Raw genomic sequence first — 25,806 nt, forward strand, 5'->3', positions numbered from 1 at the left:
GCAAAGAGATTTGGTGTTGACAGAAAAAAAGCGGTCCAAGTACAGAGACAACTCAGGTCCAGTTTACTAAGTCTAGAGAAATTAAGTGGTTAACAACAAGTATTATACAGCTCATATACATATTATGTACATGTATATGAGCTGTTTGAACTTTTAAGATGTGTGTCATTGAGTGATTCCCCAAAATAAGAGCAAAATGTGTCCCTTATCAGTTCAATAAGGGACACGTCCTTTAGTTTCCAAATAAGGGATGATTCCTTATTTCAAGGGACGGTTGGCAACACTAATCTGTACATAAATTATGTCATTTTGCGATGACTCGATTAATTATCATTATTTCTTCAACAGATATTTGACATATCATGGGATTTGTACCAGCCAAGCAAGCTTGTCAGCTGTGGTGTCAAACATATCAAGGTACAGCTACTTCCTTATTCTATCTCATATATATTTTGAAGTCTGTGTTTTTTGTGTGTGTGGGGGAGGTTTGGCTTTTGCATAACGTCTGAAAACACATTATGATCTGCAGGAGCTGTCAAGCTTTCATCTGTGCTCTCTTCTTCATCGGTACAACAGTTTCAAAGCCTTTAAAACAAATATATGCAAATTCACGTAACTTCAGAGTAAAGGCTTTTTAGCCCCTTTAAGTGCTAAGTAGGCCAGACAGTGACTCAGAGAAATCTCATTTCAAGTTTCATCTTTAGTAATCTGCATTTTAGAGTACAATTTTATGGTGAACTTGACTCTCTGATTCACAGTTTGTTGCCAATATTTAGCCTAGATACCTTACTGAAAGCAAAGGTAGAACTTTATTTGTCCCCAGGGGACAATTGGTTTTACACGCTGCAGTAGCAGCAGCAGCTGTGTTTACTTCCTATTCTAACCTACGGCTTCTTTTTCATTTCATAAATGTTGCATCTGGGTATCTCAGCCAAGGCGTCTTGTGGGGGATATTCAGTGGCGGGTGCTTGAGTGGAGTGGCCAGGGCCATTAGGAAATGAGCTCGTTCCCAAAAGCTCTCAAATGGCGAGGAAAAGTGCACCCTATCCTGTGAGTCTCAACACTGAGGCCTTCTTAAATGGGCTTGATGTAGATGAGTGGGTTACTACACATTAAAATCCTCAGTGTCCATTTGTAACTTGAGTCCCTTACAGGTCCAAGTGGATTTCCCAGTGGAATAGGATCTTGCTGACTGTTACCCTCCCCCTCTCCAGTGTTAATAGTAATAACTCCCCTCCTTCCGAAGGCACCTCCCACTGCCCCTAATGAAGCACCCTCTACAGTCTACAGTGAACCCAATATCCCCATGCTCCTTCCCCTCTGCCTCCTCTTCATTCCTCCTGTGTTGGTGTCCGATGGTGCCCAGGCCATCCCTCATAATTCCCCGGCCTTCACCCAGCAGACCACCATGCGACATCTGCTCTCTGGCCCTCCGCTCGCTCAGCGATTAAAGCACTCAGTGCATCCAGGAGATTTAGCTCCAGTAATCCCTTCGCTAGCATGTTACAAAACACAGCCTATGTGACTGGGACCAGTGTTACTGCCAGTACCCTTCTCTTCTCCCCCTAACGCACGGCTCCTCCAAGCCAGAGGAAACACTTAGCTAATCATACAGCCATTATGTTCATTAGTTCAGGCCTTGACTTGACCTTCTGTAGAGCTACTGTAGTGTACAAATGCGCACGCACGCACGCACGCACACACACACACACACACACACACACACACACACACACACACACACACACACACACACACACACACACACACACACACACACACACACACACACACACACACACACACACACACACACACACACAATCGACCCCCTGCTTGACTGGTACAGTAGGTGATTAGTTTACCTCTGAAGCTGAAACTGTGTGTGTGTGTGTGTGTGTGTGTGTGTGTGTGTGTGTGTGTGTGTGTGTGTGTGTGTGTGTGTGTGTGTGTGTGTGTGTGTGTGTGTGTGTGTGTGTGTGTGTGTGTGTGTGTGTGTGTGTGTGTGTGTGTGTGTGTGCGTGCGTGCGTGCGTGCGTGCGTGCGTGCGAGTTCATGCGTGAGTACATATGTGTACATGCGTGTATGTGCATATAGACACACCTGTAGGTGAGCTAACGTTTGACACAGTGGATCGAGAGAAGCTCTCAAAGAATCAACTTCCATTATGTTGTCACCCAGTTGACTTTCAGTCTCTATTACAGTAAGATTCTAAAGAGGCACACTGACCATCTATCAATCTCTGGTTCAGCCTGTGCCACAGTGCTTAGCCTTGGAGTCAAGGTGGCGACACAGAGGGTCATGCATTGTAGTATTGTCGTTTTAAGAGGGTTTATCATGATTTTTGTTTTTTCTGAAGTTTTTTATCCCACGATTTTGGAACCCATTTTTTTCACCCAGTGCCATTTGCCTATACTCTAATCCTGGGTCCTACTCTCCCTCTGCCAGCCTGGGGAGAGCCTCGAACTGAGCTCATGCTTCCTTCAATGCATGAGGAGTGAGCAGGCCGCTTCTTATCACCTGACAGGGAGGAAGTTCACAGACGTAGTAGCTAAATCTGTCTTTAAAAGATTATGAATTTCTATCGAATATCTTAGTTATAATGACATTGAGCAAACAGTTAAGTTTTGTTTCTCTATGTTTGTTTGGGAAAAGTTGACGTCTAGCACACATCTATCTGGACTGGCTGATTAAACAGGCACTAGTCTCTGTCAGGAAGTTGCTCTTCCTGGTAGCCGGAAACTACTTTCTTGTAGAAGTTGTTCTCGTAGTGAATTATTAATAACTGTTTTAATTGGGAGGTGTCTATGATTTTCGTGTTGCCATATTTGTAACCGTTTTAGAAAAGCAATAAGCCACCCGAGGTCTCACTTTACCTCTATTTTATAATAGCTGAGAGGGTCGCTCACGCCCCTCAGCCATTATAAAACACTCTGTAAACTGTGATCTCTAGTGGCTTATTGCTTTAATTTATACCCATCTTTCTTATCACAGATTCCATGAGAAATTTTTGAAAATGAAACGAAAGCCTTTCCCACTGGAGGTAACCAAGCTGTCTGGACTGAGAAGAACAGCCTCCTCTTTACCCAGTCATCACTGGAAGCCTATTACCGTATATTCAAGAAAGGAATAGTTACTCTGACAGACAGTGATATTAATGCCATAAAAATGTAACACATTCATAGCAAGTGTCATAATTTTTACAAGCTCCCCCTTTCAGCTCGCAGTAGTTTTACTGCCAGTTTTACAGCTGATTTCCACCATTTTAATACACTGTACACACGCACTTCCCATTCTTATTTCTCTCTCTATCTTACTCTCTCTCTCTCTCTCTCTCTCTCTCTCTCTCTCTCTCTCTCTCTCTCTCTCTCTCTCTCTCTCTCTCTCTCTCTCTCATATTCCCGGCCTCATCATAAACCCCTCCGGCAACCCATCTCCTCTCAGCAGTGAGGGGATTAGCCTTCGCCTGCGTCTCTTGGTCTTATCTGTGGTTGGCAGGGAGTGCCGTGCCGTGCAGTCACGCCGCATCCACACTGGCTCTCTGCAACAGGCTGGGCTGGCCACAAAAAGCCCCCCCATTCCCACCACTCCGCCCGAGATCTCGCACACAGCCCTCCAATTTGCTCCTAGAACTCTCAACACAACTCACCCTGACACCTGCCCAGATTATTTGCACACCTACTGTATGATCTTCACCCTTTAACCACTTAAACCCCTATATTAATTATTAATAGTGATTTGTGCGTGCGTGCGTGTGTGTGTGTGTGTGTGTGTGGGGGGGGGGTACATTTGTTTCATATTGTTTGCCTATGATATGCCCAACATAAGGACGCCAGGTACTAAATGGTTCCCTTTTACGCCAATATCCCACCCCAAACACTGCACAACATTGCATAACATAACATAACATAAACATTCTAATTAAATGGAATCCAAGTGTATTTCCTGGTGTTGCAGTGTTTGTTACTATCACTAGCTGACCCAAGCTGTTCCCTAGCAACACAATTCCACTGACAAGGTCTATAAACCATTTTACAGCAGCCATGTTGACAGGTAAACACAGCTGAAAATAATAACGTGTTTCATGTGGTTGTTACTGTGTGCCAGACAGCTCCTGCACCACGGCACACAGAAACACACCCACATTTAGCGTTATTACCTTCAGCTGCGCTTAATAGTCGAAATAGATGCTGTGAAAAGGGTCAATCCAGCTTGCAGCAACATTTCAAGCAGTGCAATTCTTGTACGTCGAGCTTCAACATTGTAGATACAAATTAAACACGATCACACGCACAATCCAGTAGAATTAAGATTAGGCGGTGCAGTCCTGTTCCCTGTTGACATATAGAAAAGCCTCCGATGTTTGACAGCAGGGCCGTATCTAAACCTGTGATGCTTGTCTGTGATAATCGATCCTTCCTGTTAACACGGAGCCGCCCTATCAGTCACCGCAAGGCGCCGGTGTTAACTGAGGCAGGGTCTGACTGGCTTGTTGTGATAGAGGAGCTCATTCATAATGTTCTATCTGTCTGGCCCCCTCAGACGGCCTCATCTGTTACCTGTCTCCTCCAAAAGGCAAAGCTCCCAACAGTTTGAAGGTTGTCTCAGACAGGTTTTAATATCTGGAGCGAGGGGGGAAGGTGATGTGGTCTGGGGGGGGGGCTGTCATTCTCCAGCTGTTCCCTTTGATGGGTACATCTTTCAGTCACATGCCGATGGCGGCACCTCGGTATTAGAGACACAGACACACACACACACACACACACACACACACACACACACACACACACACACACACACACACACACACACACACACACACACACTCAGCATGATTTCGTCTCGATGCAGACAGAGCGTCTATCCGCTGGATGGATTTTGCCCTCAGACGTGGCTGTGGCTGCGCATTCCAATGACCTTGTTCATAAATCATGAGCGTGTGTGAGTGCGTGCGTGTGTGCGTGCGTGTCTGTCTGTGTCTGTCTGTGTCTGTGCATACTGATTATGTGGTTAATGCACTGACCTCATATCAGTTACGCTTAATTCATACTAATCGCACGAGGGTATCGCTTGCCAAATAGATTAACCGATCTAATTACAAAAAAAACTAACATCATGTTGCAATATTTCTTTCACATGTGTGAGATTTAAAATGTTTGGCTTTGCTTTGTGACATGTCGCCTACTGTTGCAGGATTTGGTGTTTCTCTGCGGGTTCTCATATTTTTTCTCTTTGGGGGTGTGCTTGTGCGTGCGTGTCTGTGTCTATATGTGTATGAGCGGGAGTGCGTGCGTATGCACCATGCAAAATGTGATTTTTCACTCTTTTTCTGTTCCTGTCTGTTTGTGTTTGCAGTTCTGGAGTTTATGTGGCAACGCTCTAACCCCCAAACGAGGTGTTTTTGGCAAAACCGGGGATCTCCAAACCATTCTCTGCCTTGCCTGTGCGAAGGACGAGGTGACATATTCCGGTGCCTTGAACGGTGACATCTATGTGTGGAAAGGGGTCAATTTAATGAGGACGGTGCAAGGAGCTCATGGGGTACGTTGAATGGATAGTGATCTGAGCTGAGTCTAGACCACTGGTTCTCAACGTCAGATCTGAGGACCACCCGGGGGTCCAACTGGACCCTTACAGGTCTGGTACTGTGTACAAGTGCAACCAAATGGACCTATGCAGGTCCTTTTGTTTCCATTTGTACACTCTCAGAGTTAAATTAACACTGAGGATTTTACACTGTAGATTGGGGTCCAAGAGATAAATAAATCAAATGGGGATCCGTGGCCTAATGCATATCAAACTGGTGGTCCTTGAAATTGAAAAGGTTGAGAAAGCTCTGGTCTAGACTTCATAGCAATGTCTCTGGAGTACGTACCGTATCACCCACACACTGCTGTGGGCCGCGACAAGGAGAATGCTAAACAGCTTCGCGTACACATCACGGGATGATTATATCGTGCTGTCTGTGACTCAGGCTGGGTTTCACACTCAAGACACAAAATGTTAATTCTGCTTTTGCAAATGATGATGCTTGTCATTACTCATTAGACAAATCCATGTGTGCATTCTGTGGACAGCATGCGTACACTCCTTTGCTCACTGCGTCTCGTCTTGTGTTCAGCCACGCTACCGGACCGTATTCAGTGTGTAATTGTCTTATTTGTCTTCTAACAGTTTTCTGATAAACGTAATGTGTCTTTATCAGTGGTGCTCCAACATTTTCATGTCAAGGACCCCCAAAATGATATGTATTTGGCCGCGGACCCCCATCTCAAAATATTTTGTTCCAGGGGCCCCCAGAAGCAAAGATTTGAGTTCAAAATGTGCACACATTTTCACAATTCTTCAAAAATAGTAGATCTACAAGCTTGTAGCGCGGCACTCGGTGTCGTGCTATGAGCTTGTATATCTGCTATTTTTAATAGCCAAAAGTGTAAATTAATGCTTTTTAGCTCAAATCAAAAAATGACACAGATGTGTTCCCGGTATTCATGGGTTAACCCATTTCAGAGGGGCTGACATACAGCCCTATGGCTTCATTTGAATCCGCGCAGTGGAAAAGGATCAGTGTTTACTACACAGGATTAAATGATATCTATGGGTTAAACAGCTGGGTGGAGGATGGGGGAAGGCTCTGTCACTGTGATACACATGCATTGCTGCTGTTTTGTTCATTGCATTCAACTGTTCACTGTGTCATTGGGGCTTAAAGGGCAACTTCAGCGATCTTTAACCTGAATACTGGGACATGTGAGAAATCTGACCTAACATAATGCGTTCTGTGGGTCAAGAGCTTGCTCTCAAAGGCTCTGGGAAATTGTCGCCAGCATATCGTCACTGTCGGATGGAAATGTCCAAAACTGTTACTTTTCAGGAAATGGAAAAAAACGACCTGTATTCCAATGGATCCAGTGTTCTTATTTTATTATTATTTAGTCACAAGCTGTTATTAATACTTTTCATTGGTTAAATATTTATAAAACCCACAGACAAACTTAACCACTTTCACTTTCAAACAAAAAAATAGCAAAAATTGCAGATCTACAACTTCACAATGTGTCGCATCTGGTGTAATTTCCCATCGCTGTTGGGAGCGAGCTCTTAACACATAGTTTCACATCCTGCTCAAAAAAATTAAATTGCAAAGTTGCCATTTAACTGTGGTGCCTCCCTGTCAAACCCTGGTCATAATGAGCTGAACCCGGCCAACATCACAGCTGGCCAAAAAGGAAGCCCATTTATATTTATGCCCCTGTAGCAATTATGGAACTTATAAACCCTCATTAAACAGTTGCATGGCTGAGCAGCGGCGCTGCGCTGTGTGCCTGTGTGTTCTATCTCGTCCGTGTACAGTGCAGATCCACAGTGACAACGTGTAATTTCCTCCAGTCAGGGATTTTCAGCATGAATGCCTGCGAGGAAGGCTTCGCCACCGGGGGCCGAGACGGCTGCGTCCGGCTGTGGGATCTCAACTTCAAACCAATCACTGTCATCGATCTCAGGGAAACAGACCAAGGATATAAAGGTGATGTGTGAAACTGTCTGCCTCAACTTCTCACCTGAGTTCATAAAGCAGGGCTGCAGTGCAGAACACGGTCGGTGTCTGCTACAAAAGTACAAAAGCAAGAATAACATATAACGAACAACCTCCTATACGTAATTGAATGAAAAACGTATTTTTTTGTACTTCTATTCTCCTTACTAATTTTAATTTTCCTTTCCTTTACGTCCGTCTTCTGTTTGATTGGTCATTTTGGACCAAACAGTAGCTAGAGGTGAAAATAGCCGAGGTGGGTAATGTTGTGGAGGTTGGCCGTGTAGTCGACTCCCCCGTGTCAGTGTGTTCGTAACAATCCCCACATCGTTCACTTCCTCTTGTCGGTATTTCAGCCCCAGCATTACAGTTATGTGCTGTTTACTGTACATACGGTAATGTCTTGTGGTGGGCAATGGATGTATACAGTACCTGCCTCCTCCATCCTTTCCTCTCTGTTACTGAGCCCGGAATCGCAGATTAGCGTGACAATGTGTGCTACCATCACATCTGCTGTTCAAATCCCTGTCCTACAGTAGATAGTCATTACATGGCTATTTACAATACCTTGTAAGTTCCCCTGTCCTGTCTTACTTGTGTGTATTTGTGTGTTGGTGGGGGGGTCTGCCTGACTTGGCCTGTTTGTCGGTACTGTTCTTGGTTTCCTGACCGTTTGCTTGTCCGTGTGCGTCGGCAGGCCTATCGGTGCGCAGCGTTTGCTGGCGGGGAGACCACATCCTGGTAGGCACCCAGGACAGCGAGATTTTCGAGGTGGTGGTCCACGACCGGAACAAGCCCTTCCTCATCATGCAGGGCCACTGTGAGGGCGAGCTGTGGGCGCTGGCTGTGCACCCTACCAAGCCCCTGGCCATGACCGGCAGTGACGACCGTTCTGTCAGGTCAGATATCACACTCGACCCCTTGCACTGTAAAGGCCACTCTGAATCAATACAGGCTGTTGAAAAAAATACATAATTCATTAATTAATATAAGGGGGAAATTGGGGGCAAAAATCAATGGCACTCCAGTCATTTTCATTTGGGTAGGTGGCTCATACAGAAACATGATTCAAATGACATATTTTGCCAGCAGTGATTTCACCAATGTAGTCAACTTCAGTACATACAATATTATGGCAATTATGTATGTATGCCATTGATACAAAGTAACTCCATTAAGCAATAATGATTTACTCCCAGCTTGTAGCAACTGTAGTAACATCCATCTGCTAACTTTGTTTTGGTTGTGTCTCTGTAGGATATGGAGTCTTATAGATCATGCGCTGATAGCTCGCTGTAACATGGAGGAACCCATACGTTGTCTGGCAGTGAGCACTGACGGCATTCATGTGGCTCTGGGCATGAAGGATGGCTCTTTCACCGTTCTCAGAGTCAGGTGGGTGCTGGGTAGTACACACACATAAAAGTATAGATACCCGGTAGGTCATAAGCACCCTACTTCCGTGTTCACGGCCAACTGCTTTCCCGGGGGACCCGATGACGCTTATTGCTATGTATGTGACCAACACATCTTCATATCGTCATTGTTGGGTGGAAACCTTGTATGGCCAAAACCGTTTTTGTAAGTGACCTCCTGAAACCTGAGCATTTTCTGAAAAACTTGACAGAATTGACATATTCACACAAAAGATGTATTCTCAGCCTCTGTAGCAGACAGAAACATGAAATAAGAAATGAATAAAAGGTGCTTAAAGGTGCTGTAAGTGTATGTTAAAATACGTGTTAATAGCTCATTATTCTGGTAGTAATCATTGTCTCTCCAGCTCTTTAGTAAACAGAAAATATATTTTCAGGCCAGGATACCAATTTTATCTAATCAGGAGAGGAGAACTCATACAGGATACAGGATAAACAAGTGAAATTGTAATGTCACAAAGAAATGAGCAGACAGAATTAGAACTGGAACACATAACGTTTTTCTGTTTAATAAAGAGCTACAGAGAGACGGGGAGACACCTGTTACTGAACAAACTCTATAGCAATGATTACTATCAGAATATAGAGAGAAACTAACTATCAAATATCACTTACCCTACCTTTAAACTGTTGCCTTTTACAGAACATTTCTCATATTGTATTTTTGAAGAACATTAGGGCAAATGAAAGTAATTTTCAGTAATAGCCAAAGGTTTAAGCTTTGGCTATGGCTTTGGCGTTTTTATTATAATGTTTTTTTATGTGTCTATCTGCTAAAGAGGCTGAGAAAAAAAGAAAAGAAAAAAATAATAATATATATATATATATATATATATATATATATATATATATATATATATATATATATATATATATATATATATATATATATATAACATAACATAAAATGATGTCCATGTTGCATTAGGCTCTAAAGGCAGAAGCACACAGATGTGCACCAGGTCTTAATACTTGCACATGTTGCATCAGGTCTAAATGGGATGAATTGAAATGTCTGTTCTATACATTATTTCTATGAGTACACAAGTCAAAGGGCAAGTCCTTGCTCTCTTTTTTGTTTTACTATTACTACTAGATTTTACTATTTCATGCCTGTTTGAGCACTCCGGTCCAACTCAATTTCTCTCCTTCTCAATTGTACCCAGAGACATGACGGAGGTGGTCCACATCAAGGACAGAAAGGAGGCCATTCATGAGCTGAAGTACTCCCCAGATGGGGGTCACCTCGCCGTGGGATCCAACGATAACTCTGTGGATATCTATGGAGTGGTGCAGAGGTACAAGAAGGTGGGCGAGTGCTTCGGCTCCACCAGCTTCATCACACACATGGATTGGTCCACGGACAGCAAGTACCTGCAGACGAACGATGGCAGCGGTAGGCGGCTTTTCTACAGGATGCCAAGTAAGTACACGCCTGTTGAATTTAAAATGATGTGAAAATATAGCTGCCTTGCTATTGCTTTGCTGTAATCAAAATTCCCAGTGAAATAACAAAATGGTCTAATGTTTGGATATCATACTGCTGCTGCTGTATTGACCATTATTCACACATTATTGTCGCAGCCACTACTCAGTGGAATGCTCTGCCAGCAGATCTGAAATCCCTGAATTCCCTACTAAAGTTTAATACTGATCTTAAATCATGGCTTGTTGGCTTCACTTAAATTCCAATTGGACTTAGATAAATCTGTCCCCTGGCTGGCCTGCCCCTTGGTTACTGATGGCTCACTTTCTTGTTGTTGTCTTTGTTAAGTCCCTTGTCATGTGTCTACTGTTTTTAACTGTTTATATTAGTATTTAATCGTGTGTTTGTATTTATCTTTGTGTGTATGTGATCAAATGGCTTCATGTGCTGTTCAGGTGGTAAGGAGGTGACCAGCAGAGAGGAACTGAAGATGGTCCAGTGGTCGTCGTGGACATGTGTCCTGGGTCCTGAGGTCAACGGAATCTGGCCCAAGTACTCTGACATCAATGACATCAACTCTGTGGATGCCAACTTTAATAATCAAGTCTTAGTAACAGCGGACGACTATGGATTAGTCAAACTTTTACGGTACCCATGTGTAAAAAAAGGTACGGAACGATGCTGATTTGCGTCAGAATTGAAAATCCATGCCAAGCGTTTATGTGTTTTATTATGTGTTTGATGTTGATATTTCTTCTCTTGATTTTAGGTGCAAAATTCAGAAAGTATTTAGGTCATTCAGCCCACATAACCAACGCTAGATGGTCACATGACTACCAGTGGGTGATCACCATTGGTGGAGCTGACCACTCAGTATTCCAATGGAAATTTGTTCCAGAGAGAAAAAAGGAGACTCTGCATGTAACAGCTCAGGGTAAGATGGTATTACTTTTCAATTAAAGGATTACTTTGTTTTGTTTTGTTTGTTTTATTCATTTTCACACAAATACATTGAAAAAGAACATAATGTAATGATTCAACAGAGAGATAGAGATATGGGCAGGTGAGAAAGGAAACCCTGTTAACTCCTCACCTATAAAATAAAATAGTGAGATACACATAATGTAGCTAAATCAAATACTGTGTGTGTGTGTGTGTGTGTGTGTGTGTGTGTGTGTGTGTGTGTGTGTGTGTGTGTGTGTGTGTGTGTGTGTGTGTGTGTGTGTGTGTGTGTGTGTGTGTGTGTGTGTGTGTGTGTGTGTGTGTGTGTGGTGTGTGTGGAAGTACTGTAGGGCTACATTATGGCAGAAGCAAGTGGGCGGCTTGATTGATCAGGCTGGCCCTTAAACTATATTTGAAATTACTGAGAGAAGATGATTAGTTGGCGGTATATGGGTGTATTCCAGAGTAGAGAACTTAATGGAAAACTGAGTTCAGTGGTGTGGCTGAAGGGGGAATAAAGATGATTGGATTGTCTAGTATTATGTGTGTGGATTTGGGAGTTACTCTCAAAGTATCCTTTGAAAGGTGTAGGAAGCATATTTGAAAGTTGGGTGCATTTGTAGGTGAAAGATTAGATAAACTATATAGATGTTGTACTGTAGATAGACAGTAAATTTAGTTTTCAAGAAGAGCAGATGGACCCAAGTGGTTAGATGGGGTACTGTAGTTATTCTTACAAATGTATTTTGTGTAATGACTCATGAGTATATTATGTAAATTGGATGGATAAGTACTTGTCGAGACAATTTTGCAGTAAATTAGATATAAATACATTAGGAGGCGTTAACAACAGTTTGGTTCGTTTAAAAGGGACCATGAACGCAGCGCGTATTCGATGCCCTGGTGCGGATCAGACAAGCGGACAAAGGTCTGCATGAAAAGTGTGAACTCGGTCCACTTCCAAGCAAACCACGGTCCGGTTCGTTACGGGTGTGAACGCAATAGAGGACCAAATATAGGAATTTAACCAAAATACAGTGCATTCTGCATTGTGTGTTCATTGAAGAACAATCTAGCTATGGAAGATATAATAAACCACTACTCGTGTAGATATATCAATAATTAATATTGTAACTCATACAAGACACTACCTGCCTCCTCCTGTCCACATGTCGAAGTGTCCTTGGACAAGACACTGAACTCTACATTGCCTCCAATGAGTTGGTCGGTGCTAGCTTGCCACCATTGGTGTGTGAATGTGGGAAGTGAGGACGCTGGCGTCGACTGTTCGTCACTTCACGTCCCAATGTCGAATGAATGAACCATTGTAAAGTGCTTTGAGTAAGTTTGAGTACTTAGAAAAACGCCATAAAAAAGCAATTTATTATTAGCATTATTATTATTATCATTATTATTATTACTACACTCATACATTTTTCCGTTTTTTCTTCGTTATTATTTCAGGATGTTAGCTTGTAGATGTGTTCTTTTTAAGCATGCGCCACCGCACAGTTCAAATACAGTTATGACGTACATGCAGGTCTTGGGTCTGATCCACGTCACAAGAACACAGGGCTTAAGGAAAAGAATACCACAGCAAAGTGCAATGAGTCAGCAATAGCAGCTACCTAAGGTTAAGAGACCAGAGACCTTCTCAGCGCCTAGCAAAAGGAGGTGCCTTGAGGTGCCTTATATACCACATACTGTATCACCGTACTCAATGGGGGCAAAGCTTTGAAAAAAAAAAAAAAAACTACAACAAAACAAGATATGACACAGTCATATTATACCAGGTTGCTCTCTCCATCGTCCCCGCTGGAGACGGGGTACCCTTTCGCTCGCGGACAAACAAAAACAGCCAAAATGGCAGTAAATAGTTTATGAACGGAGCTAAATCAGTTTGTGTGCCTCAGTAAGGGCTTGTGTGCGTTGTCTTGTTTTTTCTGGGTCGCTGTTGGAGGCGGCGCTGTGTGTGTGTGTGTGTATGAGGAGTCAAGTCAATAGTTTGTTTGGTGGCGACGACCACACTTTTGCAACAGCGCCATTTACCATACATACAGTGGCCGAACACAGTATTGTGGGTCGTCTTTACATCCCATATTCTGAGAGGACATTGAGCCCTCATTGGCTAAAGGACCAGCCAATGAGGAAAAAGTCACGCAAAAGTCACGACTAGCGAGGTAGATGTAGACCAGGTTTTGCAACCTGGTAAAAACATTCCCTGTTACCACTGTTACAAACATGGCAACTAACTGCGTAAGACATATGATAATCAAAGTCACATGAAGGTGGCTGAACCTGTCCAATACCATGGATTGTCTTAAGTTTCACCACAGACTCAGTGAAACAGCATACAGGCTTAATAACTCTACTACCAAAACCTCTTGTCGCTGGTGGGACTGAAGGTCGGTCAGAGAGAACAAAGGGAACATGTCCTGACCTAGAGGGATCAGTGTGGTCAGACATTCATCCAGAAATGCAACACGGGGCCTTGGAACAGAGTCCCACTCACAGAGAAAGGAGAGACGAGAGGAGACATCATCTTCCGACATTGAAGCATGTACTGCTGTCAGTCACTGGAAGACGCACTGTTCAGTGACTGAGGCTGGCACGTCAAATGGAAGGCATCCTGCACACACACATCACAAACTTGATCCAGCTGCTCAGAGTATGGTTCTGACTAGAGACACTGGCTCAAAGGCTTCACAAATGTGTCTCTACTGAGAGCAATGAGCTACCACATACGTACGTATGGAGCAAGCTTGGAGACCCAATGATGCTTGCAGGCATCTAGCCTTGGTCTCACATACTGCACATCTGGACCAATCAAGATCTATGTGGGTGGGTTGTTGTCTGTCCATACAGTGAAAATATCACATACAGCTCACTTCAGAGCGAGGAACTCCAGTCTCTGGGCAGGATAGTTGAGTTGACTGCAAAAGCTATGGGCCTTGCCTTCTCCTCGCCAGCAGGCACTTGGAACAGTTCCCAGACCATCCAGGCAAGCATTGGTGGAGAGGACAAACGGCCTGTCAAAGCACCACACTGTTGAAAGTCTACACTTTAACAGGTGCTTCCAGATATCGTGAATCTGGGGTAGCTAAAGTATACTAACTTTTTAATCTCAAGGTCCCCCAGATTAATGTGTATTTTGCCGCTGACCCCCATCCGAAAATATTTTGTCAGGGACCCACATACAAGATTTGTGTTGTTAAAATGTTTCCAAAAATCTTTTTTTCAAGATTTTTAGAAAATAGCAGCTGCACAAGATCACTGCATTACATCCAACAAATCACAAACCCCTGCCACACCTCTCTCCAGAGAATCGGTAAAGGGGAGAGGTGATGGTGTGGCAAGAAGTTTGTAGAGGGGGGCAGAAGGAGAGGTGAAGGAGATGGACCATACAGTGCACTAGTCTAGTTTACACATTAACCAGTCAGGTAATAACTATGTAGTGACAATTCTTTAGTTAGAGACAGTCCGTACAAACTATACTGTATAAATAACTCTGTTACTCATAGGCTGGCTGAGATTTTCCAGTGCCTTTGAGAGCGAACTCTCAACGCATTGTGAAGTGTTACATTATGTCATTATTTCCACATCTCCTCACAAACAAACAATACTGTACGATTCAGGATCTGCAAAATCTGCAAAGTTGCCGCTCAAATTGGAGTTGCAGAATAAGCACTCATTACTACACCCAAAAGCTTTATTATAAGTTGGACCTGTCTAAACCCTAGTATACAATGCATATTTGGTCATCGTTGTTTTCTTTTTTGTTGTTGTTTTTTAGTTCTGGTTACATTTTCATTTTTTGATTGTCTGTGTTTGATTTTCTCGTGCTCTCGTTCTTTGTTCTCTCATTTCTTTGCTTCCGTTTAGTTTTCTCCTTTTAGTTTTAGTTTTTGATGAATCATGGTGATGTACTGGTTGGTAGGATATTTGATGATTTTAATGGTAGAAAGGGGCAGGTATAAATAAGATTTATCTTCTAACTGCTCCTTTTCATTTATGGAATATGTAAAAAAAAAATATATATATATATATATTAATGTGATCATGTAAACCATAATTGAAATAAATGAAATGAAATGAAATATTGTTTCAATTCTATTATACTAGCTTTTCTGTAAAACTCTCCCTTATAAGATTTTTTTTTAAGTCTTACAGAGAGTGACTGGAGCTTGTAAAGCTTACTTAGATCCACAGATTTAATTTTCATCCACAGACAGAGAGAGACGCCTTTCCATTTAATTTTCCTAATGGACCTTGCGAGTTACTGCCCTCAGCTGCCTGCCACGGCTGCTTATTACCTTGTCTTGGCACAGCTCTCTCTCTCTCCCTCGCTTTTTCTCTCTCTCTCTCTGCATCAGCATTTTTATGAATTTCTCTTGAGTAATGTCCCAGTGGAGTAGAGTTGCCAGATAAATAGCAGACGTCATCGTGCCAGGCAAAACTATTGTTATATGATCCACTTTAATAATAATAATAATAGCTTGAATTTATATAGCACCTTTCATAAACCCAAGGACGCTTTACATCAAATACATTGAACAACCAACAAACAAACAACCTAACAAAACAACAAACAACTGTATGCCATAAGCCTGAGAAAATAGGTGTCTTTTCAAGGCAGCCTTAAAAGAGTCCAGTGTCGGAGCATGGCAAATCCCTATTGGGAGAGAGTTCCACAGGGTGGGGGCTGGCACACTGAAGGCTCTGTCCCCCAAGGTTCGCTTGTTTGTCTTGGGGACAGAGAGGAGGTCCAAGTCTGTGGATCGCAGGTTCTGTGACAGAGTCGGTTTATGGTGGAGGCCTGAGAGGTACTGTGGAGCCAGGGCGTTTTGACATTTGTAGGTGAGAAGGAGGAGTTTGTAATAGATGCAGAATTTAACAGGAAGCCAGTGCAGTTGTTTACGGGTAGGGGTGGTGTGCTGCCAAGGCTTGGTGCAGGTGAGAACTTTGGCTTTGACTGAAGCAGGATGTTTTATGTTTTAGTCGATATGTGTGATTCAGTCTGGTCTGATTAATCTGGTCTGACTCAACAATTGCGGCTCTTTTTTTTTTTTTTTTTTTAGAGAGTAGAAACATGTACACATGACATTGTATTCAAGTTACAAAAATAAAACAACTCTTTGGTTTTACATTTTCTCCCACAACACACTTGCTGTTCTTGCAGAGATTTTGGCTGATTCTAACAGCGAGGAGTCAGACTCGGACCAATCGGACGTACCTGAGATGGACTCCGAAATCGAGCAGGAGACACAGCTCACATATCGACGACAGGTTAGTGATGAGATTGATAAGTCTCACACACACACACACACGCACACACAGCACAGAGGGTTTAGATGTTTTGTAAAATATCGTATCTACTGTTTCATATTCAGGTTTACAAAGAAGATCTACCTCAGCTCAAGGAGCAGTGCAAAGAGAAGCATCGAGCGATAGCCATGAAGAAAAGAGACCGTGCACCGGCCAATGGAGTGAAGCTGCACTTTGTTCATGGGTAGGATATCACAAAAACGACATCGATCTAATGACGATAAGCAACAGAAAATCACTCTAAGCCAAGTGCTAGCACACAACAAATACAGTACATATTGAAGTCTGCTTAATAATGCTTTGTCTGGTTATACAGTAGCTTTTGAAAGAACGCCTTTATTTGAACAGTGTTCCTGTGTTGTTGTTGTTTAGCTACAGGGGCTATGACTGCAGAAGCAACCTGTTCTATACACAGACAGGGGAAATCGTGTACCATGTGGCCGCTGTGGGCGTGGTGTACAACAGACAACAGAACACCCAGCGCTTCTACATGGGACATGACGATGACATCCTCTGCCTGGCCATCCATCCCCTGAAGGACTATGTAGCGACCGGCCAGGTAGTTTAGCTCAGTGGTTCTCACACTTTGCTCTGCGGACCCCCATCTGAAAATATTTCGCGCTAGGGATCCCCCATACAAGATTTGTGTTGTTAAAATGTTTCAAGATTTTGATCCACAAGCTCCAACACGTCGCAATGTGACACGTTGTGAGCTTGTAGATTGGCTATTCTCAAATATCCAATGTATATAGGGTTAAAGTGGTCTTAAAAGAAAGCCCCACGCGACTGGGGTCTGCCTGTTGTATGTATTTATGACTCAAGGATATGTAACTCTGCTGTTGTTGGTAACCTTACCTCACCTTGCATGAAGTTTTTTCATCAAGATTTGTATGTGTTGACTGTCCAGGTGGGTCGAGACTCATCCATCCATGTATGGGACACAGAGATGCTGAAACCAATGTCAGTGTTGAAAGGATTCCACCAGCTTGGAGTATGCTCTTTGGACTTCTCAGGTAACACCCCGGAACGGTTCACTAATGGCTCATTCATACTTTGTTGTACAACCGCAGTGTTCGCCAAAAACAACAGATTTTCAGCGAGCAAAGCAGTCGTGCGATTGAATAAAAATTGGGCATTAGTGTCAGTGTTTACTACCGTCCATTGCATTAGATGAGAATATACTGGACAGATAAGAAGGAAATGTTGAAACATTGTTTTTTTGAACAGTAAAATTGCATGTTATTTTGTCCTGCATCAGCGCTAAAATGGACGTGCATAAAATCTTTGAACTAATATATATACTGGACAGAAACATTCACAAATACTGTAATTCCTTTAGATCCTACTGTAACAGACATTCTCCCCAACAGCGGATACAGGCAAACTTAAGCCATTGACAGTTTACAAGCAACAATGGAAAGAATCTTTTCCCTGTTGTTTATGTTGTTAGTTTCAGCAGCATCTTGGACAGGTAGACCCATTTATTTCACCTCCTCTAATTGGCCCCAGACCGAGGCAGAGCCGTGATCTCTTTGTCAATATCAGTGAATTACCTGCCACAGATCAGACCCACCAGGCGGCTTTGAAGCTCCTAACAAGACCTGAACTTCACTGAACCAAAGCGAGAGCCGGGCTTTTATCCGTCCTGTTTTGAAAGGGCTTGTTTTGTTTCTCCCTTCACAGCGGATGGTAAGCGCCTGGCCTCGGTGGGGCTGGATGACAATCACACCATTGTCCTGTGGGACTGGAAGAAGGGAGAGAAGCTCTCAGCCATACGGTCAGTACAGTGGTTAATGCGTACCACTAGATCATCCTTTCACCACCCAGCAGCGGGTTATCCTCACTGCAGAAAGAGAGGCTTAGATACACGAATAGGAGTGTTGCTGCTGAATCCCTCCCGTCAATTCTGAAGACAGTTTGAGCTTCTCCACTTTACACATGGACATTTATAGATGAGTGCCAAATTGAACTAGCTACACTTTCCGGGGTCATCAGGATGATTGATAGAAGAGGAGATTGCAAAGAGAATTGCCTATTAGGTTATGAGGCTTTTTCTCTGAATAGAGCACTTAAACCTGCCAAGTCACACCAGGGGGGGTTTAGAGAAGAGGTTTGCCCCAGGGGTTCACTTGCACAACCATGATGAATGGTGAGGTGACTTGATACACGTTGATACAAATGATACTTGATATAAATTATATGTGAACAGATATGTAGTACCTGTGCATTGGATTAAATTACCTCACCATCATTTCTGCAATACATCGTAAAAATAAAAACATTTCAAAGTTTCAAAGCCCAAAAATATCACGTGAATGGAATTCTCCATACCTCCAAATATCTAGCTTTGTCATATATTCCTGAATAATCCCCCAGATTTAGCATTTACTTCATTGATTTTCCCCTTGGCCGGTGGGAGCGCCGCCGCTGCATGTAGCCTCTCTTTCAGAGCTTGCTGTTGTGTGCGGGGCTTCCATTGCAGATCGGAGACAGCTTGGGAGCTGCACTAATCTTCTTTGTAGACCCTGGTGGGCAGAGCAGTGAGGCGGGCAGGGGGCAATGGGGCCTGACAGAGCGTGCCTTGTACACTGCTGCACCACCTATAGTCCTCAGCTGGGAGAAGTGAAGTGAAGAGAGCATGGTGTGGGACAGGGCTGGGAGAGGTTATGCAAGGGCAGTGGTGGAAGAAGTACACAGATTTGAGTAAAAGTAGAAATAACTACGATATATAAATACTCTGTTACAAGTAAAAGGCATGTAGGCCTGCTCAAAATGTGAGTAAAAGTATAAAAAGGTGGAGGAGAGGATATAGAGTTAAAACAAACTTTAATGATGTGTCGCACCGTGAAGCATTGTGAGCTTGTAGATTTGCTATTTTCAAATAGCTGAAGTATAAATAGGGCTTAAGTGGTTAATGTAAGTTTTGTAATAATAATCTAAGTAACAATATTTGCTTCTGAGATGTAGTGGAGTAGATATATAAAGTATTATTAAATGGAAATACTCAAGTAAAGTACTCGAGTACTGTGCCCCACTGTGCAAGGGTGAGTGAACGAGCGAGTGAGTGAGTGAGGGACAGAAGACAGAGAGAGAGAGAGAGAGAGAGAGAGAGAGAGAGAGAGAGAGAGAGAGAGAGAGAGAGAGAGAGAGAGAGAGAGAGAGAGAGAGAGAGAGAGAGAGAGAGAGAGAGAGAGAGAGAGAGAGAGAGAGAGAGAGAGAGAGAGAGAGAGAGAGAGAGAGAGAGAGAGAGAGAGAGAGAGAATCATGTTGCACTAGGTTCAATGACTCTCAGTGATGCAGCAGCACAAAGGCTGATGATTAGAGAGCTTGCAGTGTGAGGTACGCTCCATTGCCCAGGACAGGGAACAGACATCAAGGCTTATTGTTAATTTTATGGTAAGCAATCAGCAGGCCAAAGAAGGAGCCAGTACCCTCTCTCTTGTGTGCTTTTTCTTATAATACTTGTGTTTGTTTTTAGACAGTGATTCTCAAACGTTTTAGTTTCAAGATCCCCCTGTTTGATATGCATATGGCACAGACCACCATTTGATATTTTATTTGATCTCTGGGACCCCAGTCATTACTGTAAAATCCTCAGTGTTACTTTAACTTACAGACCCGTAAGGGTCCATTTGGTTCCGAACTATCAAGCTGGAGGTCCTGTTACCCCCAGGGGGTCCGGGGACCCCTTGTTGAGAATCACTGCCTTAGATTTCAAATGCACAATTCTAATACAATTCTTGTCCCATTAAATTGTATTTTCAGGGGAAGCAAGGATAAGATATTCGTGGTGAAAATTAATCCCTACATGACTGACAAGCTAATCACAGCTGGAGTGAAACATATCAAGTTTTGGCATAAAGCGGGTAAGAGTCCATGTGTGACTTTTATTGAACTAGAGAGACTCAAACAAAGCAAACATAACTTAAACGTGATGTGTCTGAACGCCAGCTCATCTGCCATTTTGTCTTCTTAGGCGGCGGCCTGATTGGCCGTAAGGGGTACATGGGAAAGACAGAGACTATGATGTGTGCTGTGTTCGGCTGGACGGAGGAGATGGTGTTTTCGGGCACATGCACGGGAGACATTTGTATCTGGAGGGACATGTTCCTAATGAAGACGGTCAAAGCGCACGATGGCCCCGTGTTCAGCGTGCACGCTCTCGAAAAGGTACTGTGGCGGGAAGGGTTAACGACGCGTCGGAAAATGTTAGAACTCGCCCATTGCTCTGTTGCTGCTGCTGTCTTTGTTGTCGTGGTTGTTGTTTACAGTAGTGACTGTAGGATTACATTTGCTTTGTCAGATGACAGGTGCAATCAGCGGGGATTATTCACAGCTTTAAGTGTGTCATGGTAATAATGAGTTACTCTGCAGGGATTTGTGACTGGAGGGAAGGATGGTATTGTTGCGCTGTGGGATGACACCTTCGAGAGATGCCTCAAGACCTATGCCATCAAGAGATCAGTCCTGGCTCCAGGCTCCAAAGGTGAAAGGTTATGCTTCTCTCGCCCTACCTACCTGCCACTGTCCTAGATTTAATATTGTCGCTGTCCGGGCAGAAAGCTTGTGTCTCCATATTTTCATAAATGATGCCCTATTTTTAAACTTTGTGGTATTGCGCAAGTATAGCAAAATCCGATCTACAAGCTCACAGCGCGTCGCGACACGTTGTGAGCTTGTAGATCAGCTATTTTACAGTAGCTATTTTTGAAAAATGTTATAAATATTTAACCAATGAAAAGTACTAAATAATAAAGACATAAATCCATTGGAACTTATTTTCTTGTAAAAGTAACAGTTTTGGATATACAAGCTTTCTGCCCGACAGTGACAATATATTGGTCCCCTAGCTCCAGTGACGCAATAAAATGTACCCAGGGTAAACCCATTAAAACCATTCAGCGCTTTTAGCTGTAATGAAGATTACCTCTTACATCCTGTTTTGAGCGATGCTCTCTGACATCACCCTATGATTCACCGTCTCCGTAGGACTGCTATTGGAGGACAATCCCTCCATACGTGCCATATCTCTGGGCCACGGCCATATCTTAGTGGGGACCAAGAATGGAGAGATCCTGGAAGTGGACAAGAGCGGTCCCATCACTCTGCTGGTCCAGGTGAGTGAACCACGGATGGATTGCGCTTCTAGTATAAAAACAACATGAGAACAACCCGAATACCTGTCATGATTCCAATCAATCATGTACAGTAACACATCCAAGCTGTGCCACCCTAACCCAGTCAAGGTGGGAAGGGGATCGTGGGGGAAAAACCGAGGGGGTACATTTTCTTAACCACTTAAGCGCCATATACGTACATAGTGGTATGACAAATAGCAAAAATAACTGATCTACAAGCTCACAACTCATCGCATTGCAAGACTTTGTGGGCATGCGTAATTATCAAACATATCAGACAGTCTACATTTCCCAAAAGGATTTGCATGTATTTAATTCAGTCAGACCAGAAGCAGGGATAAAACATATCCCCACTGGTGATAAAAACGAACGACCAGAGCCGGGGGGATATCAAAAGCAGAATCATGGATGGACCCCCGCCCAGCAAATCGAACCCTGAATCAGATTTGTGCAAGCCTGAATGGGTGTGAGCCCGCAATGACGAGAATAAGGTTATTCCAGGATATTTTGGATTGAAGATGTGCAGATGCACTAACTGACTGTCTGCCAGTGCCTGGAACTGTCCTCTTCCTCGTAATGTCATTATAAAACTGTTGATCTTTGGCTTACGTAACGCCGCAGAATCACAGACGCCATGGCCGTAAAGACTGATGGATTACTGCTGCAGAATCTTGGACCATTCATTTAGTTAAGTGGTCCCTTGGTTCTGCCAGGCTCCCCTGAAATTAGACAGCTAGTGCTAAAGTTATTGATTGTCCATTTGAAAGGCTTTAATGCATATAGGCAAATTCCTATCGGTGAAGTACATTTTTGATTAATTATTTCATTCATCGATGGGGTCTTCAAAGGACTCTACCCCACTAGGTACGTCCATTATAATATTTTTTTGTAAATTTAATTTTATTGAGTATCCTTCCTTACCATCTGAAATCCTGAACCTCAATGAATAAGGATAGTCAGACAGGAATACTGGTATACAGTATGTCGTAAACATATTATAAGCCCAGGCATTGCCTGACAAGCTGCTCGATGCCGGAGCCTGAAAGCAATGTAACCTTTGAGACAATCCAATCCTTTTAGGCTCTTTCATAATGGAATACCACTGTATGACCTTTATGGAGTGGAAGGGCATTGAGACATTCTGAATGAAATCTTTCATCGCTTTCAACCTGTCGTCCCTATTTTGGGCCATTTTAGGAAAAAATACACAAAAAGTATCCGATCAAGAAGTTCACGCCCCGTCATGATGTGACCTGTTGAGAACTTGTAGATTTCTGCTATTCATCGTATGACAAAATATAAAGTGTGTGTGTGTGTGTGTGTGTGTGTGTGTGTGTGTGTGTGTGTGTGTGTGTGTGTGTGTGTGTGTGTGTGTGTGTGTGTGTGTGTGTGTGTGTGTGTGTGTGTGTGTGTGTGTGTGTGTGTGTGTGTGTGTGTGTGTGCGTGCGTGCGTGCGCGTGTGTGTGTGTGCGTGTGTACGCTTTTGGCTGCAGGGTCACATGGAGGGTGAAGTGTATGGCCTGGCCACTCACCCTCACCTCCCCCTCTGTGCCACTGTCAGCGATGACAAAACCCTGCGCATATGGGACCTGTCCTCCAGCCACTGTATGCTGGCGGTACGAAAGCTCAGGAAAGGTGAGTCACCCGTCCAGACACTGTCTCTCCTCATACGAAGTCCATGCGGCCCCCCTGTGTGAACAGACGTCTTTTCCTCCGCAGGGGGACGTTGCTGCTGTTTCTCCCCTGACGGCAAGGCCCTGGCGGTGGGCCTGAATGATGGCAGCTTCCTCATTGTCAATGCTGACACCCTGGAGGACCTGGTGTCCTTCCACCACCGCAAGGACATCATTTCGGATATCAGATTCTCTCCAGGTCTGTGACTCACTCCCCCCACCTTTGTCCCTCCCAGCGGAAAACCCTCCTCATATCCATGCCGCTGTGGAGAGGAGCTCAAACTAAAACCAAAGTCTTTATTTATTTATTTTTAGTTAGAGTAGCCAATCATTTTTACCCCTTCTTTTCTCCCAATTTAGTTATTATGCCAATTAATTCCTCCTCACACATGTGGGAAACCATGCAGCGACAAAGATCATACTCCCTGCCCGGCTTCCATCCCCCAAACATGGCCACGGGGAGCACGGAGAGACATGAGCTCTCCTCTCCTCTCCTCTCCTCTCCTCTCCTCTCCTCTCCTCTCCTCTCCATCTCTCTCTGTTGCAAATTGGCTTGCACAGATAAGACTTTCAAACATGGAGATGAAACGGGACTTAAAACGAGTCCAATTAATTGTTATCTGCATTTGTATAATTAACATTTTTAGACTGATGTTGACTTAATGCTGAACTGTAGCCCCTTGCATATTAGTTGTTACATTTATTCTATTCTATTACATAGCATTTGTTTTTCATATAGACCTTTTAAATACACACATAGTTCTTGCTTATTAGTAAATAGAGACTGTTATTACTAGCAAAGATAGTAGCCTAATAGTAATGTCATGGGAAAGGGGGGGGGGGGGCAGTTGTCTGCCCCTTGGTTCCAGGGAGGCCCACTGTCTCGGACTTTGAAAACCCCTGGACCAGGGGAATATTCTGCTGCAGGCTCGACCCACATTAGTGGTTCTCTCTGTATTAAGGCCAGACGGCTGGAGAGGGAGGGGAAATGGTGAGCTCGGACAAAGTGAGAGGAAGAAACTCTTTATCCGGGACACTTAACCTTAATCTACAATGCAAGGGATCCTGTTTCTCAACCCTACACCCATGGATCCACCCACACTTTACTTGTACAATAGAACTGATTTATTTGCAAATTTGCTGTTTTTTTTAACCTGAATTCCGTTGTTCTGTTGTGAGTAGGACATGTGAAAATTACTTTCCGATGTGTTCTCAAGAGACCACTCTTAAAATCACTAGAAAGGGTCTGGCAGTCTACTTAAAATGCAGCTTTTTACGTAGGCTCGAGACTCAGAACAATGAGGTACATTTACAGAACACACAATTAAAAATGCAACAAAATAAAGGATTGGGGGGGAAGGGGCGACACCCTCAATAGGTCCTGCTTGCTAGGGCAAATGTAATCAGTTACTATTTACATCACTACTTGCTACTACATCATCACAAATAACTTGCGGACAGTGTCCCACTCCCAATAGCCTTCCAGGCCCTTATCCAAGTCTTTTAACAGGCTGGCTGTCAATTCCATGTTCAGCCGGTCCAGCCAAGAATTCCTAGAGGAACAGGCTGGTCTATCATCCTTTCCCTTTTGACAGAATTTGACTTTTGGTAGATAAACAACCCAATGTCCAGAGCTGGTTAACAGTAACTCCAACAATGTCATCAGATTGTTGACACAGCAGGCATGCTATTGGACATACTGACAAAATGAACATGAAAGACCTTAGGGATATTACTTCTAATCAGAGTGATTTAACAACTGGACAACCTCGATTGCCACAATTGTGCCAACATAGATCTTGGTGTTTGTCGTACATTTTGAATAATCTAACTGGGGTAATATCAGCTCTATTCATAATCTTGTATTGTATAATCCAAATCTTAAACATAGATGAGCTCAAAGACAACCACCAAATTGTATGCCACTGAGAGGCCTTTAGATATTTAAGCTCCAATGCCATCTGGAAAGAAGAATATGCATTTAGGACAGCCCTAAACATTAAGATGTAAATATTTTAGACCATGTCTCTTGACGAGGCAGCCTTCTTAAAAAGCTGATCCCACTCTGAACACGAGGCAGGAACAAGTCCCTCTTTAAATTTCCTATTTCTGACAGACAATAGTTGTGCATTATGTTAAAAGGAAGAATTCAAAATGTCTGATTGATTCTTCGTGTTTGAAATGTTACGATTTTATCACTAAAGATCTGTCCCACTGTTGTAATGTGAAGTGGTAAGTTTAATGTAACATACATGACTCATAAGTACCAGAGAGTATTCAATTTGATGTATGCAAGACATTTGGTGCTGATCGACCAGTGGCTTGCGAAATT

The 25,806-nt window shown here is 43.3% G+C and overlaps 1 protein-coding gene across 2 annotated transcripts in view; it reads left to right on the top strand.

Annotated features, from left to right (window-relative positions):
• The window catches only part of eml5 (EMAP like 5), a 59,419-nt gene that overhangs the window by 17,619 nt on the left and 15,994 nt on the right, over positions 1-25,806 (top strand). For both annotated transcript variants that reach the window (XM_080414592.1, XM_080414593.1), the window contains exons 4-22: positions 349-417; positions 5,356-5,541; positions 7,390-7,525; positions 8,232-8,433; positions 8,792-8,929; positions 10,137-10,393; positions 10,852-11,064; positions 11,166-11,330; positions 16,518-16,624; positions 16,729-16,847; positions 17,036-17,222; positions 17,571-17,676; positions 18,347-18,440; positions 20,429-20,529; positions 20,640-20,833; positions 21,038-21,149; positions 21,653-21,780; positions 23,295-23,436; positions 23,521-23,673. In XM_080414592.1, the coding sequence (XP_080270718.1) occupies positions 349-417; positions 5,356-5,541; positions 7,390-7,525; positions 8,232-8,433; positions 8,792-8,929; positions 10,137-10,393; positions 10,852-11,064; positions 11,166-11,330; positions 16,518-16,624; positions 16,729-16,847; positions 17,036-17,222; positions 17,571-17,676; positions 18,347-18,440; positions 20,429-20,529; positions 20,640-20,833; positions 21,038-21,149; positions 21,653-21,780; positions 23,295-23,436; positions 23,521-23,673 (2,809 nt within the window). The remainder of the gene's footprint in view (positions 1-348; positions 418-5,355; positions 5,542-7,389; positions 7,526-8,231; positions 8,434-8,791; positions 8,930-10,136; positions 10,394-10,851; positions 11,065-11,165; positions 11,331-16,517; positions 16,625-16,728; positions 16,848-17,035; positions 17,223-17,570; positions 17,677-18,346; positions 18,441-20,428; positions 20,530-20,639; positions 20,834-21,037; positions 21,150-21,652; positions 21,781-23,294; positions 23,437-23,520; positions 23,674-25,806) is intronic.

Source organism: Gymnoscopelus braueri (assembly GCF_963280865.1).
Source record: "Gymnoscopelus braueri genome assembly, chromosome: 19".
NCBI classification, from domain to species: Eukaryota; Metazoa; Chordata; class Actinopteri; order Myctophiformes; family Myctophidae; genus Gymnoscopelus; species Gymnoscopelus braueri.